Source organism: Eumetopias jubatus, unplaced genomic scaffold, assembly GCF_037043125.1.
Source record: "Eumetopias jubatus isolate StellerSeaLion01/CBP00866 unplaced genomic scaffold, mEumJub1_p1.0 scaffold_2, whole genome shotgun sequence".
Lineage (NCBI taxonomy): Eukaryota > Metazoa > Chordata > Mammalia > Carnivora > Otariidae > Eumetopias > Eumetopias jubatus.
In genome coordinates this window covers 147,234,199-147,261,460 of record NW_028274808.1, presented here as the reverse complement: position 1 = coordinate 147,261,460, position 27,262 = coordinate 147,234,199, and the positions used below count along the sequence as shown (strand labels likewise).

The following is a 27,262-nucleotide window of genomic DNA, read 5'->3' as shown; positions in this document are numbered from 1 at the left end:
CTTAGGGAGACCAATGTAAGTAGACCTTTCACCTATGGAGACCCAGAAATTAGATGCTCAGCAATTAAAAATTTGGATGCTTAGAAATTAGGTATAGGAACAACCTTCCGAGATCTGAACCCCATCATCTGGGACATGAGCTGTGTTATCCAAATAGTGGCACTGCAAGAAGATTAGCTATGACTCAGGGAACAACTTGAGACCCAGAAGACAGCAGTGGAACAGAGTGTCCTGGGTCAAATTTTCAGCAAAGGGAATGGGGGCAGAGCTAAGAAATGTAGTGTCAGCATGCAAACAGCACTTCTTAGACCATGTTAATAGGGAGGAGGGAAACTTCATTCTAAGCCATAACACACAGAGGTTGAATAAGATAAGTACTTTCTCTGTTGTCCGTACTAGTCTAGGAAAAGGCAGGAATATCCTACAAAAACAAAACAATTGGCCCTAAATTTAGGGAATTTGGAAGCTGAGTCAGGAGCAAAACTGAGACCTGATTGATGACATGCACACAAATCTGTTTTAAAAGCACATTTTCTCCTTTATAAATCCATTTGACTGCCCAAGTCGGGTCATAACTGCCCCCATTTTAACAAATTACAACTCTGTTCTTCAGATTGGTCACATAGACTCAATCTCTGTGCGGAACTGAAGCTCAGTTCCAGACATTTCCTTCTTGTAAATGACATCAAATTTCTCATTTTGGGCCACTGTGAAGTAATTCTTCCAGTCACCTGCTATCCCTAAAAATAAATAAGAAAACATATTAAGGAATAATGTATTTCCATTATGAAGGAAATCTAATGAATACCAAAAGAAAAGGTTCAAAGAGTTAAAGAAAAACTTTTCTTGTATTTGAATACTTTAAAATGCCATTTCTCCTTTACTGGTCATTCCTGCCATCTAGAAAGATGGTTTAGAGCTAAATAGAACCTGACTTTTTTTTTTTAATATAGTTGACATACAATATTAAATTTGTTTCCATTGTACAAGATAGTGGTTCAACACTTATATCCATTAAGAAATGATCACCATGATAAGTGGAGTTGTCATCTGTTATTACAATATTATTGACTACATTCCTTTTGTTGTGCTCTGTATCCTCGTGACTTATCTATTTTATAATGAGAAGTTTGTTCCTCTTAATTTCCTTCACTTATTTTGCCTATTCCTCCACCCCCTCCCCTCTAGCAACCATCAGTTTGTTCTTTGTATTTATGAGTCTGTTTCTGTTTTGTTTTGTTTTATTTATTTATTTTTTAGATTCCACATATAAGTGAAATTGTATATTTGTCTTTCTCTGACTTGTTTCACTTAGCATAGAAACCTCTAGATCCATCCATGTTGTTGCAAGCGGCAAGATTTTGTTTTATTATTATTATTTTTTATGGCAAGTAGTATACACTTGTATGTATATACCACATCTTCTTTACCCATTCATCTATTGATGGTCACTTGGGTTGCTTCCATATTTTGCCTATTGTAAATAATGCTGCAGTGAACATTGGGGTGCATATATCTTTTTGAATTAGTGTTTTCATTTTGTTACCCAGTAGTGGATTGCTGGATTATACAGTAGTTCTATTTTTAATTTTTTGAGGAACTTCCGTATTATTTTCCACAATGGCTGCACCAACCCAACTTACATCCCACCAACAGTGCACAAGTGTTTCCTTTTCTCCACACCATCGTCAACACTTGTAATTTCTTGTCTTTTTGATACTAGCCATTCTGATAGCTGTGAAGTTATATCTCACTATGGTTTTGACTGACTTTTAAAGATACATTCTGAGAAGGGTTAATTTTCCTGTCTCAATTTACAGACCATACAATAGTTTCCTGAAAGAGATTCTTTTAGTGTTTCTGTTTGTCATGGGTCATAGGGTTACTACTGAACACTCAATCAATGGTCAGGGCAGATTTTATTTCATGAATTCGTTTGGGAAACTGTACAAATAACTGGTCATCAACACAACCAATCCATGAACTAAAAAGTTGATAAGTATCATTTCCTATGAATTTATTAATGAAGATGGTATGATACTTGAAGGATACCATTTTCCCTGAGTTCACTAGACTTATACTGTATTTGCATTTTAGATGAGAAGAATAGCGTTTAAAGTCAAATGTATAACATTCTTGAACCATCTGTACAAAAGCAAGACTTTTGGGAACAAATTTGAATTTAACTTCTTATACTTGGATGCTGATAAATATTTATCTGAAAAATAAATTCTTAATAAACTGTAAATGTGCTTGGAGATAAACATTTGCTTTGTTATTTTATGCAATATTAAATATGTCCTATTGAATTGCAAGCCGCATTAATCCATGATGGCTTGATGAAGATTTCAAATCCTTTTAATGAAAAACATCCCCATAAACAATGTTGTTTCCCTGGTTATTATATTTTGCTCTGTATTTACCAAATGGTAAGGGCTCTTTGTAATGTGATAGTAGCGTATATTTGGAATAGCTCATCTGTAAAGATTTCATTAAAAACAAAAAGCACTAATTAAACAATAAAAAGTCATATATAAAGTGTTTTAATGATTTTCTATTTTGAGTATTAATTATATAATATACACAAGCACACTTGCTTCACAAGAGTAAGGGAAGTATAAGAATTTTTTTGATAAAGTAAATGCTGACCAAAGCCCAGATTTTTCTGTTTTGTTGCAATTTGGTATATGTGCTGCCGAAGCGAGCACCATTTTGTTGCAATTTGGGACACAAGTATAAACACTGGACATTATCTGTCCTCTTCCTACTTTTACTATTGTGTGATTAAATTATGACATTGATTTAAATTACATAGACTGGGGGCCTGGGAAAAGATGGTGGAGGATAGGGCACCCTATTCCAACCAGTCCCCAGAATTGAGCTGGATATCTACCAGACCACTCTGAACACCCACAAAATCAGCCTGAGATGTAAGAAGATAGATCTGGATCTCTACAAACAGAATATCGCAGGTGGTTGGTTTCGAGGTATGAAGCAGGGAGCCGTGATTCGGCAGGCAGATTTTGGAGGATAAATGGCAGGAGGAGGGAACCTGGCCATGGGGATCCTACACCGCCAGTGAGCAATAGCCTCCCGAGCTGGGGACTGGGCACAGACTCGCAGACCAGTAGCAGTGGGGAAAGGACTTTAGGGCAGCCCCCCAGACTGAAACCTGGAGTGGGGCCTTGCATGCAAACTTGGGGTGGCTGGTGGTTCTAGAAGCAGAAAGGGCAGAGACATACCCCAATCTGGAGGTGAGGACTGGGAGTGCTGCAGAGGGGCGCCCAACCCAGGATGCTGCAGTTTATAGCAGCACAGACAGAAATGGAGATAGTGGAGCCTGGAGAGCTCACTGAAGCACAGACTGTGATCTCTCTGCTCTGAGGCAGAGGGTTGGAAACGGTCTCTTCTACTCTGGTTCTTGGAAGAGACTCAGAAAACCACCAGGGAAAGCCACCAGAGAACAAATGCCCCCAAAAAACCTGTTTTCACTGAGCCCATCCCCCACCACAGGGGGCAGGGCAACTCTGCCCAAACAGGGTTGCCTGAGTAACAGTAAGGCAGGCCCCTCCCCCAGAAGACAGGCTGGGAAAACAAGAGGCCAGCAACCCTAAGTTTCCTAGAAAACAGGTGCATCTTGCTTGGGTTATGGTCAATAATTTGGACTCTATACACTCCCTCAATCACGCCTCAACAGAATGACTAGGAGGAGGAACCCCTAAAATAGGAAAGACTCAGAGACTATGACTTATGCCACAGATTTACAAATGGATTCAGATATAACCAAGATGTCGGAGATGGAATTCAGGCTAGCAATTATTAAACGATAGCTAGAATGTTGAAATCAATTAATGGCAACATAGAGTCTCTAAGGGCAGAAATGAAGGCTGAATTGGCAGAACTTAAAAATGCTATCCATAAGATCCAATCTAATCTAGATAATCTAACAGCTAGGGTAAGCAAGGCAGAAGAACGAATTAGTCACCTTGAAGACCAACTAATAGATTATAAGGGAAAAGAGGAGGCCAGGGAAAAACAACTCAGAATCCATGAAAATAGAATCAGAGAAATAAGTGACACCATGAAACGTTCCAATGTCAGAATTATTGGAATCCCTGAGGGGTGGAGAGAGAGAGATGACTAGAAGATATATTTGAGCAAATCATAGCTGAGAACATCCCTAATCTGGGGAATGAAACAAACATTCGTGTCCTGAAGGCAGAGAGGACCCACCCCCAAGACCAAGGAAAACAGGCCAACTCGCAAATCTTAGAACCAAGGATACCATCTTAAAGGCAGTTAGGGGGAAGATATTCCTTATGTACAGAGGGAGGAACATCAGAATAACGTCATACCTATCCACAGAGACCTGGCAAGCCAGAAAGTCCTGGCAAAACATATTCAGGGTACTAAACGAGAAGAACATACAGCCAAGAATACTTTATCCGGCAAGCCTGTCATTTAGAATGGATGGAGAGGTACAGAGCTTCCAAGACCAGCAGAAATTGAAAGAATATGTGACCACTAAACCAGCCCTGCAAGAAATATTAAGGGGGGTTCTATAAAAGGAGAAAGACCCCAAGAGTGATATACAATAGAAATTTACAGGGACAAACTATAAAAACAAGGTCTTCACAGGCAACATGATGACAATAAATTCATATCTTTCAATAATCACTCTCAAGGTGAACAGCCTAAATGCTCCCATAAAACGGCACAGGGTTGCAGATTGGATAAAAAGGCAGGACCCATTCATATGCTGTCTACAAGAGACTCATTTTGGACCTAAAGATACATCCAGACTGAAAGTGAAGGGATGGAGATCCATCTTCCATGCCACGGACCTCAAAAGAAAGCTGGGGTAGTAATTCTTATATCAGACAAATTAGATTTTAAACTGAAGACTGTAGTTGGAGACATAGAAGGACACTACATCATTCTTAAAGGGTCTATCCAACAAGAAGATCTAACAATTGTAAATATCTAAGCCCCCAACATGGGAGCAGCCATTTACATAAGCCAACTGTTAACCAAAATAAAGAGTCATATTGATAATAATACCTTAACTGTAGAAGACCTCAATACTCCATTCTCAGCAATAGACAGATCACCTAAGCAGAAAATCAACAAAGAAACAAGAGCTTTGAATGACACCCTGGACCAGATGGACCTCATAGATGTATACAGAACATTCCACCCTAAAACAACACAATACTCATTCTTCTCAAGTGCACATGGAACTTTCTCCAGAATAGACCACATACTGGGCCACAAATCAGGTCTCAACCGATACCAAAAGATTGAGATTATTCCCTGCATATTCTCAGACCATAATGCTTTATTTATTTATTTATTTATTTAGATTTTATTTATTTATTTGAGAGAGAGAATGAGAGAGAGAGAGCATGAGAGGGAAGAGGGTCAGAGGGAGAAGCAGACTCCCTGCTGAGCAGGGAGCCCGATGCGGGACTCGATCCCGGGACTCCAGGATCATGACCTGAGCTGAAGGCAGTCACTTAACCAACTGAGCCACCCAGGCGCCCAGACCATAATGCTTTAAAACTGGAGCTCAATCATAAGAAAAAATTTGGAAGAAATTCAAACACTTGGAAACTAAAGACCAGTCTGCTCAAGAATGTTTGAGTCGACCAGGAAATCAAAGAAGAACTTAAACAATTCATGGAAACCAGTGAGAATGAAAACACATTGGTCCAAAACCTATGGGATACAGCAGTGGTGGTCCTAAGGGGGAAATACATAGCCATCCAAGCCTCACTCAAAAAAAAAATAGAAAAATCCCAAATTCACCATCTAACTCTACACCTTAAAGAACTACAGAAAAATCAACAAACGATGCCTAAGTCATGCATTAGAAGAGAAATAATTAAGATTAGAGCAGAGATCAGTGAATTAGAAACCAGAAACATAGTAGATCAGATCAACAAAACTAGAAGCTGGTTCTTTGAAAGAATTAATAAGATCGATAAACCACTGGCCAGATTTATCCAAAAGAAAAGAGAAAGGACCCAAATTAATAAAATTATGAATTAAAAGGGAGAGATCATACCTATCACCAAAGAAATAGAAACAATTATTAGAAATTATCAACAACTATATGCCAATAAGCTGAGCAACCTGGATGAAATGGATATCTTCTGGGAAACCTATAAACTGCCAAGACTGAAACAGGAAGAAATTGACAACCTGAATAGGTCAATAACCAGTAAAGAGATTGAAACAGTGATCAAAAACCTCCCAAAAAACAAGAATCCCGGGCCTGATGGATTCCCTGGGGAATTCTACCAAACATTCAAAGAAGAAATAATACCTATTCTCCCGAAGCGGTTTCAAAAAATAGAAACAGAAGGAAAGCTTCCAGACTCATTCTATGAGGTCAGCATTACTTTAATCCCCAAACCAGGCAAAGACCCCACCAAAAAGGAGAATTTCAGACTGATATCCCTGATGAATATGGATTCCAAAAGCCTCAACAAATTCCTAGCTAATAGGATCCAACAATACATTGAAAGGATCATCCACCATGACCAAGTGTGATTTAGCCTGGGATGCAAGGGTGGTTCAACATTCACAAATCAATCAATGTGATAGAACACATTAATAAGAGGAGAGAGAAGAACCATATGGTCCTCTCAATTGATGCAGAAAAATCCTTTGACAAAATATAGCATCCTTTCCTGATTAAAACTCTTCAGAGCATAGGGATAGAAGAAACATTCCTCAAGTTCATAAAATCCATCTATGAAAAACCCACAGAGAATATCATCCTCAATGGGGAAAAACTGAGAGCATTTCTCTTAAGATCAGGAACACATCAAGGATGCCCACTCTCGCCACTATTGTTCAATATAGTACTAGAAGTCCTAGCAACAGCAATCAGACGGGTATTAAGGAGGGCATGTACTGCATGGAGCACTGGGTGTTATATGAAAACAATGAATCATGGATCGCTACATCAAAAACTAATGATGTATTGTATGGTGACTAACATAACATAATAAAATTAAATTAAAAAAATAAATTATGAAATTGATTTATCCAACATGGCATCCCTCAAGACTGAGTGTACCCAACCCTTGTTCATACATCACTTTGAACCCTGTTTAGCATCCATTTACATGCATGCCTCTTGCATTATAGTATGAGCTTCTTAAAGGAAATGCATGTGTCATTCATCACTGCATGTTCTAGAGAATATGTGCTGCATACAGGTGTTCAGGAAGAGTGTTTCCTAAACATAAAATGAACAAATAAATGGGTATTATTCACATGTTTATTGACTACATGAATGAATAAATGAGTAAACAAATCTTGAATTACTTAGACTAAGAAGATGGGCTACTTTTTAATGTATTATTTACAGTCAGAAAAAACATTTCAAATGCTTACATGTCATTTACTGTAATCCTCCCCCAAAACTTATGCCACAGATCTTGTTACTTTCTCCATATTTTCAGTGATGTAACCAGACCTTTGGCAGATTGATTAAATGTATTCAAAGTCATAGATTCAGGAAGTGGCAAAGCCTGGATAAACATCTGACCACAAAGGGTATGTCTTTTTATCACCTCCAGAGGGGATGTAAAGACCGTCTCTATTATGAGACTAGCATGCAGTCTTTTCTGCTTGAAGTTGGAGAAACATAGAATCCAGATACTGAACTTGTTTTATCTACCTCTATACCCTAATGAGGTATCATGGGGTGGTATCAATTTTCATATGACTGGGAATAAAACCCTCCTGGAAGTTACATTCAGATAATCTAACAAAATGAGAATTTGCCTTGTTTAGTTAAGGAGGATTTTTTTTTCCTGATTTTTTCCATCAGAAAATGTGTGTATGTGAGCATCAGTCTTTGTTTAGACACCATTTACAATGAAAAATTTACTTTGCCTCCTTATACCAGAGGTTAGTTTTGAAAAGTTAAATGTAATGTTTTTGAAAATAAAAACAATTTGAAAACACCAGGACTATTTGCTATTATGATAAGTAATCTAGAAAAATGTTTTAGAAAAAATTTAACCATATAATTTTTTGAAAATCAAGGGTTTTCAGTCATATGTTCATATGTACAGTACATTTTAAGGGTTATGTTTACTTTCTAGCAAAACAATTGAAATTCTACCCCTTCATCTCTACTTCAATAAAGAATATTGAAAACAGAGGGAGACATTATTAGGTGGATAGCTTCTCAAATTTAAGTTAGTACTTTGTTAAGTGTATTATTTTTATCATTAATAATTTACATTTTTGACAAAAATCATAACAATAAGGATAATATGCAGGACTTGCTTCAGTGGAATCAATAGCAAATGCCATATTCCTCTATTGTTATCTTTTTACATTAGATTTAGATTCCATGGTTTCTATAATTCAGACTATTTTTAGGGAGCAAAATCTTCTCATAGGGTAAAGAAAAGTCCTTTCTCTTTGTGAATCCTTAATAAAGTGACTACTGTTTTCTAAGTGATATGGGGTCTTTAAAGCAGATGGTCTTGTATTGAATGACATTAATTTATCCCTGAGGAAAAGAGGGAGGCCTATGCCTATTTAGGCAAAGATTTAAGATTTAGGAATAACAATTTTAGAATGACTCACATCAGAATTGAGAAAACTACTCCCATTTAGTAGCATAGTAAATAGAAGAAGAAATATGCATCAAATACCCAAAGTATTCTGGTAACAGGTTTATAATGCATTATTTCCTAATTTCTAATCTGGTTCAACAACTTTTGTGGTAGGTATTTTTAGTGTCCTTACCTTACAGATGAAGAAAATGGTGCCAAAACTAGCTAAGTAACTTGTTAGAGATCATTACTTCTCATTTCACAGTAATTCATAAGAAAGTGAAAAGGGAAATTAAACTCAGCAAAATATTTACCTTTACGCATAAAAGAGGATTTGCTATGATCCATCACTGTACTTGGTAGATGTGTATAATTCACCAGAGGGTTATCCTTCATCATTTCAAATGAGGTGTGATGGACGATCTTATCCAAGACCTCGTCATTCAAATTCTTCTCTAGAAATCTAACAATCTTCTTGACTTCCCGCTTCGGATTCTATCAGTGGTTAAAGAGACATACCCAAGAAAACGGTAAACAAAACATCATTAACATAATGTGAAAACTATAATATCTATAATCTGTTTTCTTAAATGTTGGTTCTGAATATTCAATCCATATTTTGTTGGGTCATCAATTTTTTTAAATTAATCATATAAATCATGAAAAAATCAATAATTTATGTTTGGCAAAAATAGATGAAATATTTTGTTTATTCTAAATTTCATATTTTTAGTTTATATCAAAAGTACAATAAGAGCAAAGCTTGGGCTAAATATTAACAATATTTGGAAAAAAAATAACAGCTATTTTAAGCTCAAGTTGTAGTCAGATTTAACAGTGAATATTTAGGGACCAAGTATGTTTTTATTCTTCCAGCCTTTATTTATTCATTCTCAATCAAAATTCTTTTCTTGTTTTTAATTACAATATTTAAAAACAAAAATAATAAATTTGTGAACAACTTAAGTATGTTTGCCTTAGGGTACTTATACCTTAGAGCTTGCTTGGACATAAATTATTAAAAATAAACTCCAGAGGCACCTGGGTGGTGCAGTCAGTTGAGCATCCAACGCTTGGTTTCAACTCAGGTCATGACCTCAGGGTCATGAGACTGAGCTCCAAATCAAGCTCCACACGCAGTGCGGAGTCTGCTTGAGACTCTCTCTCCCTTTCCCTTTGCCTATCCCTCTGCTAACACTCTTTCTCTCTCTCTCTCTCTCTCTCTCTCAAATAAATAAATAAATAAATAAATGAAATCTTTAAAAAAACTCCAATAAAGGTGCATTAAGTTACTCATTAACTCTTGGGGATACAAACAGCAAAATCCGAGAAATGAATCATTTTCCAGATTCTAATGACATAAACTTAATATTTATAACTTTTAGGAAGCTAAACTTAACTCTATATGGATACATCTAGAAATATTTTGAGGTGATTTCCAAGCTGAGTTGAAAAAAATGAGTCAGAATTTACCATGACGTGTGGGTCTGCTGAGGTGTTGGAGAGTGAATTTCTAGTAGAGAAAATAGTCAGAATTCTTGGCGGTATAGGGTCTCATAATGTTTTGAAGGGAGGAAAAAAAAAGCAAAGTGGTTGACGTTAGGTTTGAGTTGTTCATAGGAATAAGAGAGGCTATAAAATTGGAAAGATAAATTGGGGTAAAAATGAGAAAATCCTTGGATGTCCCACTGAAGGATTTGGACTTTATCTCTTATGCAGGGAAGCCACAGCATTTAATAATATGTCATTAACTGTGTGTGTGTGTTCATTGTATACACATGTGTATGTTTTGACAGGGAGTTCCTTACAAGGGAAGTTCTGGCAATATATTATGTCTCAGACCTTGATGAGAGCAGAATGAGATGACCAATTAAGGGGTGTGAGTGCTTGGAATAAGTAAAGGGTCAAAAATGATGATAGTGGGAAAAAGGCCAAAAGAAAAGTTAATAATGGTAGTAGGAAAACCACAGATGGAGAGGCAAATAGAGAGCAATTTCTATTAGGGATTCAAAGTGTTTGGAGAATAATCTGGCTGCCTCCAAAATATCAATGAGTGTTAGTTTATGTTACAGTAGAAGTGAAATCAGAGTGCTGGTACCTACTGAATCTCCTTCTGTTGTATTTCTCTTTCACCTCATTGACTGAGAATTTATGCAGAAGCTCATAAACAAATGTCAATTATTAGACTTTTCTTTGAATTTTATTATTGATATGTAACTATGATTTTGTTCTACTGTTGTTAAACTTCTTTATATAACATTGTCTAAAAATGACTGTATGACGGGAGGAAAAGACCATCTATCAAGTACTATGAATGTACAGGTTTGAGTGGGATTCAAAAGATCTAGATACGCTTATAAAGCTGATTGGGACAGACTGTAAATCAGTATGAATGAGTGTATTTGAATAACGCATTTTAGCTGAATTAAGGAGAGAAATGGTTGACACAAGAGTGTCCTGTGGGGGGCAGCATGATGTTGGACTCAGAATGTGGACACCAGCCTGGCCCAGAAAGTATATTTCCCCATCCTATGGAGAAAAGAGACTATATTTAGAAGCTAAAATTGCTCTTTTCATAAAGTTATTAAGTGCTACTCTAGTGTCCAGAAAGTAAGGAAAGTGTACAGAAGGACAATTTTCTCCTTATAAAGAATTCATGACTTTGGCTAATCAAATATTCAAGGGATATCACCACTTTTTAATAGTGTTTTCATAAAACCACTTCAGTTTCACAGCTGCATATTGCCAGCAAACTGGAAATTAATTGCCTCAAGCCCTGTATAAATGGGCAATAGTAAAGTTTTAATGATAGATTCTCTAGGAGTTGCAAACAAGTGTGATGGAAGGTGGGAGCCGAGGCAGAAGAGAAAAATTCAGAGGACTCTTTTTGTTAAAAGTGTTAGATGTGAGAATACCCTGGGGTTTTTCAGAAATACTTGGATCAAGAGAAATTTTACATGGAACATGATTTTTGCTACGCAAAGGAAGATTGATGTTTCTAAGATGTTTGTTATTATTGCTCATTCATTTATTTATTCATTCAAGCAATCAATTATTCATACAAGTGATTCTATGAGCCCCTATGTGTGTAAGGTGCTATATTCTGTACTGTGAATGTAGTTTCAAGAATGGTAGATATTGTACCTTACATCATGAATCTGAAAGTCTGAAATATATCCTCATTTGTAAGTCCAATCTTCTTCAAATAGAGGAACTTGGTTTCCACATATTTCTCAGGGGTGTGTGTGTGTGTGTGTGTGTGTGTGTGTGTGTGTTTGCCTAATTTGAGTAAAATGGCCTCAGACTAGGCCTGGAACTTTTGCAGCAATATTTGAACTGATACTAGTTCATACAGGAAACTAAATGAATGCTTATGAGTCCCCAAACTAAGAGGGAGATAGTAAGAAAGTAAAGGAGAGGGATTTGAAAGTTATAATAGGTAGGGCATGTGAACCAATGGGATGTTCACAATATAGTGGAACCATATCCACTATATGGAAGTCAACAAGGACAATGTATTTTCAAATTTTGAAAATTAATGGACATGTATGTAAGTGATGAGTCACTAAATTCTCTACCTGAAACAAATATAACACTGCATGTCAACTAACTGGAATTTAAAAAAAAATTTAGAGGAAAAAAAAGAAAATTAATGGACAAATAACATCATTAACCAAGAGAGAATAAAAGAAGAAAAGGATTAAATGTTGGAGTCAGAGAAGCAAGATGAGTTTAGTTTTGAAGGTGTTAAATTTAAGGGTCATTTTAATAAAAGCGTGGGTCTGAATTAGGGTAGAAGTTAAAATGAAGTTTTGGGGGGATCATTGGGACATAAAGAGTTTTGGCAACAGTAGGCATGGGTATGATCACCAAAATGTAGCAAACAGCTTATAAAGAAAGCTAAGTGACAGATAGAGATCCACAGGAAAGCCAAGAAAGCATGATAACCTATTAAATGTAGGAAAGAATTTCAACAAGAGAAGGTGCTCACAATAAACACAATGGTTAAAAAGTACAAGAAGATAAAAATGTCATGGATTTCACCATTAGAAGTCACTAATGATCTTAGCAAGATTTGGGTAAGCAGGCATGGAGAAGAGGCAATATAATCACATCATTTTTTTTTTTTTACTCCATAGATTAAGTTGAAAATATATATTAACCCTTTACCCCAGGATGTAATGGGGGAATTATCCAGAATGAATTTTTATGATTTTACCTCTTTCATATCTTCATAGAACAAGAAAAGTATTGGGTGTTCTTCCTTTTTCTTCCACCAACTCTTAACATGATTAAACCAGGAACCATAAGCCACTAAAACCAGAGAAACAGTCTTACCATAACCTTTCATCAAATTAAAGTTTGTTTCTAAACAATAAATCAAATTGTACAAATATTCTGTGGAATTTAGTAATCAAGGGAACTGAATATATAAGACCAATTAAAAATATATATAATCTGGGGCACCTGGGTGGCTCAGTTGTTAAGCATCTGACTTCCGCTCAGGTCATAATCCCAGGGTCCTGGGTTCAAGCACTGCATCGGGCTCCCTGCTCAGCGGGAAGCCTGCTTTTCCCTCTACAATACCCCTGCTTGTGTTCCCTCTCTCCCTGTCTCTCCCTCTCTGTCAAATAAATGGATAAAATCTTTATATACATATATATACATATATATAATAAATCAGCCATTTATGGATGTATAGTAAGATTAAAACAATATAAAGTACAAAGGAAGCATTCCAATACATTGGCCTCCGTATGGGTTTTACTTGGCCTCACATGGAAGGAAACCATTCTACTGCTCATATTAACTATTTACCTAAATCCTATAAATATATGTATAACATATCTAACTGAAGATTTGGGCAGGGGCGCCTGGGTGGCTCAGTCGTTGGGCATCTGCCTTCAGCTCGGTTTGGGCAAGTTGAACAATTCCCATTGTAACTGGAACTGAGAATAGATTTCTAGCAACTGAAAAAACATTTGAGAATATTTTCATCAAGCCAATGTTAAATACCAAATTTATATACTGATGTCATAGTAAAATATTAAGTTAATCTAATTTTTAATGCTATTTAAATGTACTTTTTACTGGCTTGGAAAAGTAAATATTTTGATAGGAAAAGTCACACCAGTAATAGTTATTAATATTACTAAAAAGGAAAAGTACTTACTGATTTCAAGCCCAGGCCTACCTACCATTTCCAGCCATGAATCTCTCCAGATACTCTTCCCAGGGACCAGGGAGAGGTTCCAAATTATTCATTAAGTCAAAATGGTAATATGAGACTGCAACATCCTTGGCATTTCGAGCCAGATAAATCATCTTCAGGGAAAAAAAGAAGAAAACCACATGGATTAAAATCCATGAAATTAAAAACAGGAAAAATTAGAGAAAATTAATGAAACAAAAAGCTGTCTCTTTTTTTAAAAAAATGAACAAACTTGATAAACATCTAGTAAGACTAACAAAAAAGAAGACACAACTAACATTAAGAAAAAAAACAAGAGGTATCACAACAAATATTATAGCCATTAAAATTATAATGAGTATGAAAAGATGCTCCATATCACATGTCATCAGGGAAGTGAAAATTAAAGCAACAATGAGACACCACTCTATACTTATTAGAATGACCAATATCCAGAAAACTGGCACCAAATCCTGGTGAGGATGTTGAGCAACAGGAGCTCTCATTCATCTCTGGTGAGATTGCAAAAATGGTACTGTTACTTTGGAAGACAGTTTGGCAGTTTCTTACAAAGCTAAACATAGTTTTACCTACAATCTGGCAATCGCAATGCTTGGTATTTATCCAAAGTTGAAAAATAAGGTCCACACAAAAAACTGCAAATGGATGTATAGAGCAGCTTTATTCATAATTGCCAAAACATGGAAGGAAACAAGATGTCCTTCAATAGATGAATGAATAAACTGGGATACAGCCAGACAATGGAATAGTATTCAACACTAAAATGAAATGAGCTGTCAAGCCATGAAAAGACATGGAAGAACCTCAAATTCATATTACTAAGTGAAAGAATGCAATTTGAAAAAGCTACATGCCATATGATTTTAACTATATGACCTTCTGGAAAAAGCAGAAGGTCAAGAAGGTCATATAGTTAGACCTTCTATACATAGAAGGTCTATGTATTTTTTATTGCCTCCATGAAAACTATGAAGACAATAAAAAAGATCAGTGGTTGCCAGGTTAGGACGAGAGGGGGATGAATTGGTGGAGTACAGGAGATTTTTAGGGCAGCAAAATTACGCTGTAGGATGCTATAAAGGTATATATATGTCATTATACATTTGTCCAAATCCATTGAATGTACACCATCAAGAGGGAACCCTAATGTAAACTATGAACTTTAGGTGATTATGATGTGTCAAAGTAGGTTCATCAGTTGTAATAAATGCACCACTCTGGTGGGGGATGTTGATAATAGGTAGCTATGTATGTATAGGGGCAGGGGATATTTGGGAAATCTCTGCCTTCCACTCAATTTTGCTGTGAACCTAAAATTGCTCTAAAGATAAAATCGCTGTAAAAAATACAGTCTGTTCAAAGAAAGAATAAGAGAATTATGGGGGCACCTGGGTGGCTCAGTCAGTTAAGTGTCTGCCTTCATCTTAGGTCATGATCCCAGGGTCCTGGGATCGAATCCTACATCAGGCTCCCTGTTCAGAGGGGAGTTTGCTTCTCCCTCTCCCTTTGCCCCTCCCCCCTTGCTGTCTCTCATTCAAATAAATAAATAAAATCTTTAAAAAACGAAGAGAATTATGAAACACTTTTCATTACAAAATTCCAAAACTTAGAATTCCTCACAATCACAAACTAGCAAAAGTCAGTTAAGTTGAAATAAACAACCAGAATAGTCCCACAAAGATTGAAGAAATTGAATTTCAAATTTAAAAGTTCCCCAGAAGCAAATATCCAGGCACAAATATTTCACTGGAGAATTTTACCAAATAATCAAATAAGAACTGACATCCTTATGTTGAGTTTTCAGAGAAGGACAGAATATCTAGGGATAGCTGGGGAATAATAGTAGCAATAATATTGTGCTGAGATGGGGATCCTGTTGCTACATACCTTTGGCAAACTTGATTATGTAAGTTCAGACTGAAATATACAATTTTTTAATTGAAGCATTTTCTTATGTAGCTCAGTTCTCATGGTATCAAACAAAACATTTGAGCAATCATTTATTATGTGCATGACTAAAAGGATAGGGTCACCTTAAAAAATGACTTGCAGGGGTGACTTGGTGACTCAGTCATTAAGCGTCTGCCTTTGGCTCAGGTCATGATCTCAGGGTCCTGCAGGTCATGATCTCAGGGTCCTGGGATTGAGCCCCACATCGGGCTCCCTGCTCTGCAGGAGGCCTGCTTCTCCCTCTCCCAATCCCCCTGCTTGTGTTCCCTCTCTCACCGTGTCTCTTTCTGTCAAATAAATAAATAAATAAATAAATAAATAAATAAATAAATAAATAAAATCTTAAAAAAAAAATTACTTGCAGTGTAGAGTATACCTTGCAGTTGTTCTCCCAGAAAGACTTAGGAAGGAGATCGATTGGTAGATGCGTCTTCACAAGTCGTGGTGATGGATTCTTCTCTAATTGTTCTATTCCTGGGAACATTTTAGTTTTATTTTAGTATATTAGAGCCTTCAAGGAGCTTGCATTTCCTGATTTTCTCTGACCTTTTAAAATATTTTCGAGCGGAATATAATGCTGCTAAATTTTGAACAAATCATGGGTATTATCTGGATTCTCAGAGGCAATATTGCATAATGGTTAAGGGCATAGTTGTGAGGTTAGCCTCCTTGGGTTCAAATCCTAAGTCTGTCACTTACTCATTGTGAGACATTTGAAAGTATGCTCGTCTCTGTGTTTCACTTTTTCTACCTCTAAAATGAAGGGTATTAATATCAGCTTTAGCAATTTGGAGTTTTATCATACCTTGCATTATTATAAATAATTATGAAAATAGTTTCTGTTTCTCAAAGAGATATGGATAACTACCAATGCTCATATCAGCTATTGTTTTGCATCCGCTGTTATGGTATAGACGTATTACATCTGGAGAGCATCAGCTGTTGCACCTGCATTTTTTCATTATTTCGTCTATGTGTCAGATGTACATACATGCAAAATGAAAATGTTGTGTAATTTTTAGGTGTTAGCTGAACTCACCAAAGACACACAACTAATATGTGGGAGAATTTGGTTTCAAATCAAGTCATTGGATAAAGGGTATGTCAACTTCCCTGAGACAGAAAATATCCATTTATTTTGTCTAGTCAGAGTTAGGATGATCCCAGGGGTTTGGATCTCACAAATAAGTGACTTGGTCAGTCTGAAGGCACTTCTGGGATAAAGGCACACTCAGAATTCCTGACATAGACTAGGAAGAGTGGGGCAAACCCTTTTAATTTAACTATTCTTTTAATGCATTCAGTGGCCTTTATCATATCCGAGATATATCTTTTAAAGATGTCATATCCTATAGAGTCATCAACACCTAAAATCTCCTTCAGATTACATATCCAATAAATCTTAGAGTCCTACACATTTTTTTCACAATATTACTTATATCCAGTCTAACCTCTAGATTACCTGTTAATCCTACATTATCTTCCCACCTTTTGCATACAAAGGCACACCTGCTCAAAATTGCATCTCACTCACTCATTCAAAACAATCTTATGCTTCATTCATTTACAAAAAGTTATTACATATGCTAAAAAGCCACTCAATCTCTATTAAAACATCCTTTTATTAAAATATTCTATGTAATGCTTATTTTTGTTTCAGTCTATTTACTTGTTTATTTGTTTGTTGTCAGCTCCCATGCTTCTTCCCCATCCCCAGCCCCAAACACACACACTAGAATGGAGATTCCCCAAGAGCCAGGATGTAGCTCAATTTGAATGTTCTGTAGAGAACAATGCATAGCACATAGTTGTATTAGCATGTAGTTGTATTAGGAAAAATCTCTTAATTTTAATGGGGATAGGGTTTACTGACTTAGGAAATAAAGATCAAGAATCCTAGTTAAGGGGCGCCTGGGTCTTGGGATCAAGCCCCATATCGGGCTCCTTGCTCAGCCAGGAGCCTGCTTCTCCCTCTTCTACTCCCCCTGCTTGTGTTCCCTCTCTAGCTCTCTCTCTCTCTCTCTCTCTCTCTCTCTCAGATAAATAAAATCTTTGGAAAAATAAAAGAATCCTAGTTAAATTTGAATTTCAGATAACAACAGATACCTTTTAGTGTAAGTATCTTCCATGTAATATTTGGGATATACTTATGCTAAGTAAAATAGCTATTTATCTGAATTTCAATTTAATTGGGTATCTTCAGTTTTACCTAGAAACATTAATTATACACCTATAAAATTCCACCAAGTATTTTATTAGGCTACTACTAACCTGTTACTACAGCCACTTTATCCAGCATAGAAATGAGAAATCATCATCTTCCACAACCCACTATTCCTCAATGCCCATGACATGAACTTTTACATTTTTTTAATGACGTTTTCCCCTTATCTGTTGCTCCTCTTCATTCCTTCAACTTCACTGAAAGATTTCCCAAACTCTAGGTTGTAATTGTTTTGCCATGTAATTGTTTTGCCATGTCTTTAAGTCAACACTTTATTGCACAAATATGAATGTTAGGAATACGTAATAACATTACACACATTCATATTCAGGCTCCAGAATAAATCTAAGTGACAATTTACCCTCTTTCACCTGCTGACCCTCACTCACTCTCTGGTGATGCTACACAGCCTCACTCTGCACCTTTAACTCCCATTTCCCACCAGTCATCCCTGACTCTCCCACCCCAATTACTTTGATTCTATCACTTTTTCATTTCCTACTTTTTTAATGGCTCTGGAGTCTTATCTCATTCTTGCACTCACTTTGTTTGCTTATCCCAGAATAATTATTTTAGCTCCAAGATTCATCATTTGCTCTGATTTCAGGCAACCACATGGAAGGAATGACACCCTCTCAGCTTGTTCTTCTCTGTCTATGGAAGTAACGAGCTCTGGTAGGGAAGGGAATTTAGATCCTGCTCTTTAAATTGAGATAACATTCACCACCATACTTCTGTTTTCTTATCCCAGGTTTCCAGCAGCATTTGAGGGCCAGGTCTCACTTCTTGTGTCCTTCTCACTTGCCTACAGGACACCATACTCCTGATTCTTTCTTAGATCACTGAGTAGTTCTTGAAAACTACACACCCTACATGATCTGTCCCTGTCTAGTCTCCAGTTGTTTTTTATCTAATTTTTCCCCTTTCATAGTTGTTGTTTGGTTCCTAGACTACACTAGTGTCTTTCTTTATCTAAGCCTTCATACCTAATACTCACCTTCATGAAATATGTTTTCTCTAACTATGTGCATAGCTCTACATCTCAGTTCAGAGTAGATATCCCTAAATATCCAATCTAAAGTAAACTCTCTTGTTGTTCCCTATTCTTTGGGTACATGAACCTAAAAATATTCACATATTATTAGTTTATTTACTTATTTAATGGCATGATATTACTGTAAACTCCTTGAATTTACTAATCATTGAATTTACTAATCATTTTATATCTAGCCCATAGCACAGTGCATAATTCTTTGGAAGCACTCAATAAATATTTGTGGAATGAAATATGAATTGTATTAATAATAAATTTTATGTTTGAGATGTGTTGGTACTTCCTTACTTACTTAACTACAGTAATGTCCTAAATTAGGAACTTATTAATCTAATCTACTACATTCTATACAATAAAAGTCAATAAAAAATAAGGAATATTTTTTAACTTATTAACCAAATTTTTAGTTATTTTCTACAGCAAAACTCTTTCATCTTAGGTCATCATACTTGGATATACAATGAATTAAACTACAGTTTCTCTATACATCTTGGTGATTGTACTGCTTACAAACTTCCATTTTATGTTACCAAATTGACTCCATTTTCTTTGAATGTAAAACACAAACACAATAATTAATATGCTATATAAATAATATAAGGAGGAGGCAAGATAGTAGAAGAGTAGGGGACCTCGTTTCATCTAGTCCCTTGAATTTAGTTGGATATCTATCAAATCATTCTGAACACCCACAAATTCAGCCTGAGATGTAAGAAAATATATCTAGAACTCTACAAGTAGAAAAGCACCTGCTTTTTGCAAGGTAGGAGGTGTGGAGTCATGAATCTGTGGGGAGATATTGGAAGATAAATGGAGCAGGAAGGGAGCCTCCATAAGCTGGCTACAGGAAAGTGATATAACACTGGACCACAAAATCGAACCCTTAGAAATCTGCTCCAGTGAGAGACATCCCTTTCTGAAAGGGCCTCAAGGGATGAAAAGGGCAGAATTCTAGGTAGGTCATTGTGGTCTCAGGATTCCAGATGCCAGAACGAACAGGGGTGCCTGAACCAGTAGATGGCCCAAGCAGTGGAGCAGGGAAACTGTTCTGGTCAGCGAGCCCAGGAGGGGACTTTCAGCTCAGGTCGCCATAAGCCCTGAGCAGGGCCAGTGGAGTGACCGCTCTCTGCCTGCACACCCTGAAAAGGACTGGGACTCGCAGGCCATTTACCATTTCCTGGGAGGGGTGAAATGGCTGCACCCACAACTGGGCAACAGCTCTCAGGGTGGCAGTGGCCCCAGAAAGGACAGTAGGGCGACACCCAGCCGTGACCTGGGAGCAGTGGACAGGGTACATGTACAAGCCCGCAACTGTTCGCAGTCCCAAAAGGTAGTGATGCTTGCAGGTCCCTGGTACTCCCTCCGATGTGGCAGGGTGAATTACAGTGGGCTTGTACCACAAGAGTCTGCAGAGTTTGGCACACACAAAAGTGAGAACTGTTTGTCCCAGAGGGTTTATTGAAGAAGTGGGAATGTGACCTTTCAGCTCTGAGCCAGAAATCTGGGCATGGCCATTTTTACTCTGATCCTCTAAACGGGGGCAGAAAGCCTCCAGGGACAAAAGCCACACAGAGGACCAGCTTACACTGAGCCCAGGCCCCTGGCAAGGGGTGGGGCAAATCTGCCAAGGTAAAGACACCTGAAAAGCAGCACAGCAGGCCCCTCCCCCAGAAGACAGACTGGAAGAACAGGTGGACAAGTTTATGGATCCCACAAGACTGTAAAATTCCAGTACCAGGAGAAAATAGTATATTAAGTTCCCCATGTTTTCTCACAATTCGTTTATCTTTCGGTCTAAAATTTTCCATTTCTTTTTTTTACCTTTTTCCCATTTCAACTAGATTCTTATTTCACCAACTTATGTTTTTAAGTCACTTTTTAACTTTTATCTTTTACATCTACATTTTATAGATATATGCTTCATTTTAGTCCTTTTTTCCCACTCTATTCAATTTTATTTGTATATATATAAGTTTTGCTTTCTTTGCAATTTTGGGATGTAGTGTCTTCTAACACACAGATCAATATTCAATAAGGAACAAGTGGATCACCCTGCTTTGCCCACCCTATGAGATTATAGTCTCTCTCCCCACCTTCCTTTTTTTTGGTTTTGTTTTGTTTTGTTTTGATTTGGTTTGGTTTGGTTTACTTTTCTGTTGTGGTTTCCAACCACTTCAGATTTGTCTAGAGTGTATTTTGCTTGGGTCATGGTTATTTTGGACTTTGCTCACTCACTTATCCTAGGCATGGGCAAAATGACTAGAAGGAGAAATTCACAACAAAAGAACCAGAGGCAATGTTCTCTGGCATAGAGATAAGCGATATGGATATAAGTAAGATGTCAGAGTTGGAACTCAGGATAGCAGTTATACAGTTAATAACTAGGCTTGAAAAAAGCATAAATGACAGTAGAGAATCTCTAAGGGCAGAAATGAGATCTAATCAAGCCGAACTTAAAAATGCTATAACTGAGATGTAATCTAAATTGGATGCTCTAACAGCTAGAGTAAATGAGGCAGAAGAGAGAATAAGTGTTCCAGAGGACAGGCTGATGGAAAGGAAGAAAGTTGAGGAAAAGAGAAAGACAACTCAGAGCTCATGAAGAAAGTCTTCAAGAATTTAATGATGACCTGAAAAGAAAAAAAAGTTAGAATTATTGGGGTGCCTGAGGGGGTGGGATGCCAGAAGGTATATTTGATTCTCATAGGTATATATATATAGTATATATAATTCTCATAGCTGAGAATTTCCCTAATCTGGGGAAGGAAACAAGCATTCATGTCCAAGAGGCAGAGGACCCCTCCCAAAATCAATAAAAATAGATCAATACCCCGATATATAATAGTGAAGCTTGCAAATTTTAGAGCAAAAGAAGCTATCCTGAGAGCAGCTTGGGAGACGAGGTTCCTTACGTATGGAGGCAGGAACATCAGAATAACATCAGACCTATACACAGAAACTTGGCAGGCCAGAAAGAGATGGGATGATATATTCAGGATACTAAATGAGAAGAACATGCAGTCAAGAATACTTTATCCAGTAAGGCTGCCATTCAGAATGGAAGGAGAGATAAAGAGTGTCCAAGACATACAGAAACTGAAAGAATATGTGACCACCAATACAGCCCTACAAGAAATATTAAGGAGGATACTGTAAGTGAAGACAGACCCCGAGAGTAACAGACCAGAAAGAAACAGAGACAAACTACAAAATAGGGACTTTACAGGCAATACAATGGCACTAAATTCATATCTTTCAATGGTTACTCTGAATGTAAATGGGCTAAATGCTCCAATCAAAAGACACGGGGTATCAGGTTGGATAAAAAAGCAAGATCCATCCATATGTTGTCTACAAGAGACCATTTCAGACCTAAAGACACCTCCAGACTGAAAGTGAGGTGGTGGAGAACTATTTACCACACTAATGGACCTCAAAAGAAAGCTGGGGTAGCAATCCTCATATCAGACAAATTAGACTTTAAACCAAAGCCTGTAGTAAGAGATGTAGAGGTACACTATATCATACTTAAAGCGTCTATCCAACACGAAGATCAAACAATTGTAAATATTTATGTTCCCAACATGGGAGAAGCCAATCATATAAACCAATTAATAACCAAAATAAAGAAACACTTTGATAATAATACATTAATAGTAGGGACTTCAACATCCCACTCACAGCAATGGACAGATCATCCCACTCACAGCAATGGACAGATCAACAAAGAAACAAGGGCTTTGAATGACACGCTGGACCAGATGGACTTCACAGATATATACAGAACACTCCATCCTAAAACACAGAATACTCATTCTTCTCCAGTGCACATGGAACTTGCTCCAGAATAGATCACATACTGGTTCACAAATCAGTTCTCAACCAATACCAAAAGATTGAGATTATTCCCTGCATATTTTCAGACCACAATGCTTTGAAACTTGGACTCAATCACAAGAGAAAATTTGGAAGGAACTCTAGCACTTGGAGGTTAAAGATCATCCTACTAAAGAATGAGTGGGTCAACCAGGAAATTAAAGAAGAACTTAAAAAATTCATGGAAACTAATGAGAATGAAAACACATCAGTTCAAAACCTCTGGGATACAGCAAAGGCAGTCCTAAGGGAAGGACATTGCAATACAAGCCACTCTGAAAACTTAAAAAAATCCCAAAACACAAGCTACCCTTACACCTAAAGGACACTGAGAAAGAGCAGGAAATAAAGTCTAAACCCAGCAGGAGAAGAGAAATAATGAAGATTAGAGCAGAAATCAATGAAATAGAAGCCAGAAAAATAGTAGAACAGATCAACAAAACTAGAAGCTGGTTCTTTGAAAGAATTAATAAGATCGATAAACCTCTGGCCAGACTTATCCAAAAGAAAAGAGAAAGGACCCAAATTAATAAAATCATGAATGAAAGGGGAGAGATCATAACCAACACCAAGGAAATACAGACAGTTTTAAGAACATATTATGAGCAAGTATATGCCAACAAATTAGGCAATCTGGAAGAAATGGATGAATTCTTAGAAATTTATAAACTACCAGGACTGAAACAGGAAGAGGTAGAAAAACTGACAGACCAGTAACCAGCAAGGAAATCGAAGCAGTAATCAAAAACCTCCCGAAAAACAAGAGTCCAGGGCTAGATGGCTTCCCAGGGGATCTGTACCAAACATTTAAGGAAGAACTAATACCTATTCCCCTGAAGCTGTTTCAAAAAATAGAAATGGAAGGAAAACTTCCAAACTTGTTCTATGAAGCCAGCATTACCTTGATCCCCAAAACAGACAAATAACCCCATCAAAAAGCAGAATTACAGACCAATATCCCTGATGGATGCAAAAATTCTCACCAAGATACTAGCCGAGGGGATCCAATCCAATTAACAGGATTATTCATCACGACCAAGTGGGATTTATTCCTGGACTGCAAAGGTGGTTCAACATTCACAAATCAATCAACATGATAGATCACATTAATAAAAGAAAAGACAAGAACCATATGATCCTCTCAATTGATGCAGAAAAAGCATTTGACAAAATCCAGCATCCTTTCTTGATTAAAACTCTTCAAAGTATAGGGATAAAGGGAACATACCTCAATATCATAAAAACCATCTATGAAAAGCCCACAGCAAATGTCATTCTTAATGGGGAAAAACTGAGAGCTTTTCCCTTAAGGTCAGAAACGGCAGGGATGCCCACTCTCACCACTTTTGTTCAACATAGTACTAGAAGTCCTGACCTCAGCAATCATCTAACAAAAAGAAATAAAAAGCATTCAAATTTGCAAAGAAGAAGTCAAACTCTAGCTCTTTGCAGATTTCATGGTACTTTATGTGGAAAACCCAAAACACTCCACTCCAAAATTGCTAGAACTCATACAGGAACTCAGCAACATGGCAGGATAAAAAAATCAATGCACAGAAATCAGTTGCATTTTTATACACTAACAATGTGACTGAAGAAAGAAAAATTAAGGAATCGATCCCATTTACAATTGCACCAAAAACCATAAGATACCTAGGAATAAGCCTAGGAATAAGCCTAACCAAAGAGGTAAAGCATCTGTACTCTAGAAACTACAGAACACTTATAAAAGAAATTGAGGAAGACACAGAGATGGAAAAACATTCCATGATCATGGATTGGAGGAATAAACATTGTGAAAATGTCTATGCTGCCCAGAAAAATCTACACACTCAATGCAATCCCTATGAAAATACCATCAACATTTTTCACAGAGCTGGAACAAACCTAAAATTTGTATGGAACCAGAAAAGACCCAGGGGATTGTTGAAAAAGAAAAATGAAAGCTGGGGGCATCACAATGCCTGACTTCAAGCTGTATTAGAAAGCTGTGATCATCAAGACAGCATGGTACTGGCACAAAAACAGATGCATAGATCAATGGAACAGAAATAGAGAGCCCAGAAATAGCCCCTCAACTCTATGGTCAACTAATCTTCAGCAAAGCAGGAAAGAATATCCAATGGAAAAAAGATAGTCTCTTCAATAAATGATGCTGGGAAAATTGGACAGCCACATGCAGAAGAATGAAACTGGACCACTTCCTTACACCACACACAAAAATAGACTCCAAATGGATGAAAGACCTAAATGTGAGACAGGAACCCATCAAAATCCTTGAGAACACAGGCAACAACCTCTTCGACCTCAGCCACAGCAACTTCTTCCTAGAAACATCACCAAAGGCAAGGAAAGCAACGGCAAAAATGAACTATTGAGACTTCATCAAGATTAAACACTTCTGCATGGCAAAGGAAACAGTCAACAAAACTAAAAGGCACCTATGGAATGGGAAGAGATATTTGCAAATAACATTACAGGTAAAGGTCTGGTATCAAAGATCTATAAAGAACTTATCAAACTCAACATCCACAAAACAAATAATCCAGTCAAGAAATGGGCAGAAGACATGAACAGATACTTCTCCAAAGAAGACATGCAAATGGCCAACAGGCACTTGAAAAAATGCTTCACATCACTTGTCATCAGGGAAATACAAATCAAAACCACAATGAGATACCACCTTACACCATTTAGAACAGCTAAAATTAATAAGACAGGGAACAACAAATGTTGGCAAGGATGTGGAGAAAGGGGAACCCTCTTACACTGTTGGTGGGAATGCGAGCTGGTGCAGCCACTCTGGAAAACAGTATGGAGGTTCCTCAAGAAGTTGAAAATAGAGCTACTCTACAACCCAGCAATTGCACTACCAGATATTTACCCCAAAGATACAGATGTAGTGAAAAGAAAGGGTACATGCACCCCAATGTTCATAGCAGCAATGTCCACAATAGCCAAACTGTGGAAAGAGCCAAGTGCCCTTCAACAGATGAATGGATAAAGATATGGTTCATATATACAATGGAATATTACTCAGCCATCAGAGAGGATGAATACCTATCAATTACATTGACGTGGATGGAACTGGAGGGTATTATGCTAAGTGAAATAAGCCAATCAGAGAAAGACAATTATCATATGGTTTCACTCATATGTTGAATATAAGAAGTAGTGCAGAGGATGACAGGGGAAGGGAGGGAAAACTGAATGGGAGGAAATCAGAGAGGGAGACAAACCATGAGAGACTCTTGACTCAGGGAAACAAACAGGACTGCTGGAGGGGAGGTGGGTGTGGGTTGGGGGAATTAGGTGATGGGCATTAAGGAGGGCATGTGATGTGATGAGCACTGGGTGTTATAAGCAACTAATGAATCATTGAACACTACATCGAGAACTAATGTTATACTATATGTTGGCTAGCTGAAATTAAAAAGAAAATCTGGTTTTGAATTAAAAAATAATAAAAATTAAAAATAATAATATTAAAAATTATAATTCTCAAGTAGTTTAAAATTACCTGAAGTTCTTAGTCCAGGGATGGCCATTTCCAACATTGGAACTTTAACTGTTATAACATCCCGCTTACATTTTTCAACATCACCATTATTTAGAACCATGTCCACAATTTCACTACCCCAAGTGGTACCTGTGGTGAAAGACAACATTTTTTTGTAACCATCACTGGAATCTGGGGGCAAAAGTCCCTACAGGTAGTCTGCAATCTTAATACATTCTATTAGAAACTTAATTCTGCAATTTCCCTTTCTGTGCCCCAAATGCTCATTTTAAATAAACTCAAAAGTACACGGCTAGACTGATAGGAATATTAATTTTATATAGGATGATAATGATTTTATAGAGAGAAGCTGTTTTTCAGGGAACAAAGACTGAAGCCAGATCTGCATCTGTCAGTCCACAAAACTCACCTGATTTGGGGTAAGTGGCTATCACAATGTCGTCTGGCCTGCTGTGGAATTCTTCAATCCTTTCCCAGTTGTTTGCAAAAGCGTAGATCATGGGATAGCCATGAATCATCTTCAGATTTTTTCTCAGGAGATCTTTTGGGGAAATCATTTTTGTACCAGCTTGTACAAGTACTTAATAGAATATTTCCTGACAATCCAATCATGGGAAAATAAAGAAGATCAAAATCAGAAGCTGAATAACTAATACTATTCTTAAGACACTGTTATTTGGTACAAAGTGAAATTGACCTTTGTCAGCAAGCAGAGATCTAAATACAAAGGGCATTTTTGTGTGTATGAAGTTGTAGATTGCAGGTGCAGCAACTGGCTCAGTGACAAGCAGTACAAAGGTCTTTACTGGAAGCTTTTAACAGAAATGAAACTACACATCTT

The 27,262-nt window shown here is 37.1% G+C and overlaps 1 protein-coding gene across 1 annotated transcript; it reads right to left on the bottom strand.

Annotated features, from left to right (window-relative positions):
- Window positions 1-618: 618 nt before the first annotated feature.
- Window positions 619-26,978, bottom strand: LOC114206800 (sulfotransferase 1B1). The gene is made up of 7 exons (XM_028100710.2): window positions 26,831-26,978; window positions 26,422-26,550; window positions 16,124-16,221; window positions 13,784-13,910; window positions 12,805-12,899; window positions 8,900-9,080; window positions 619-740 (listed from the first exon to the last, which is right to left on the bottom strand). Exons 1-7 carry the CDS (start codon window positions 26,976-26,978, stop codon window positions 619-621), a joined length of 900 nt encoding a protein of 299 aa, XP_027956511.1.
- Window positions 26,979-27,262: the final 284 nt, after the last annotated feature.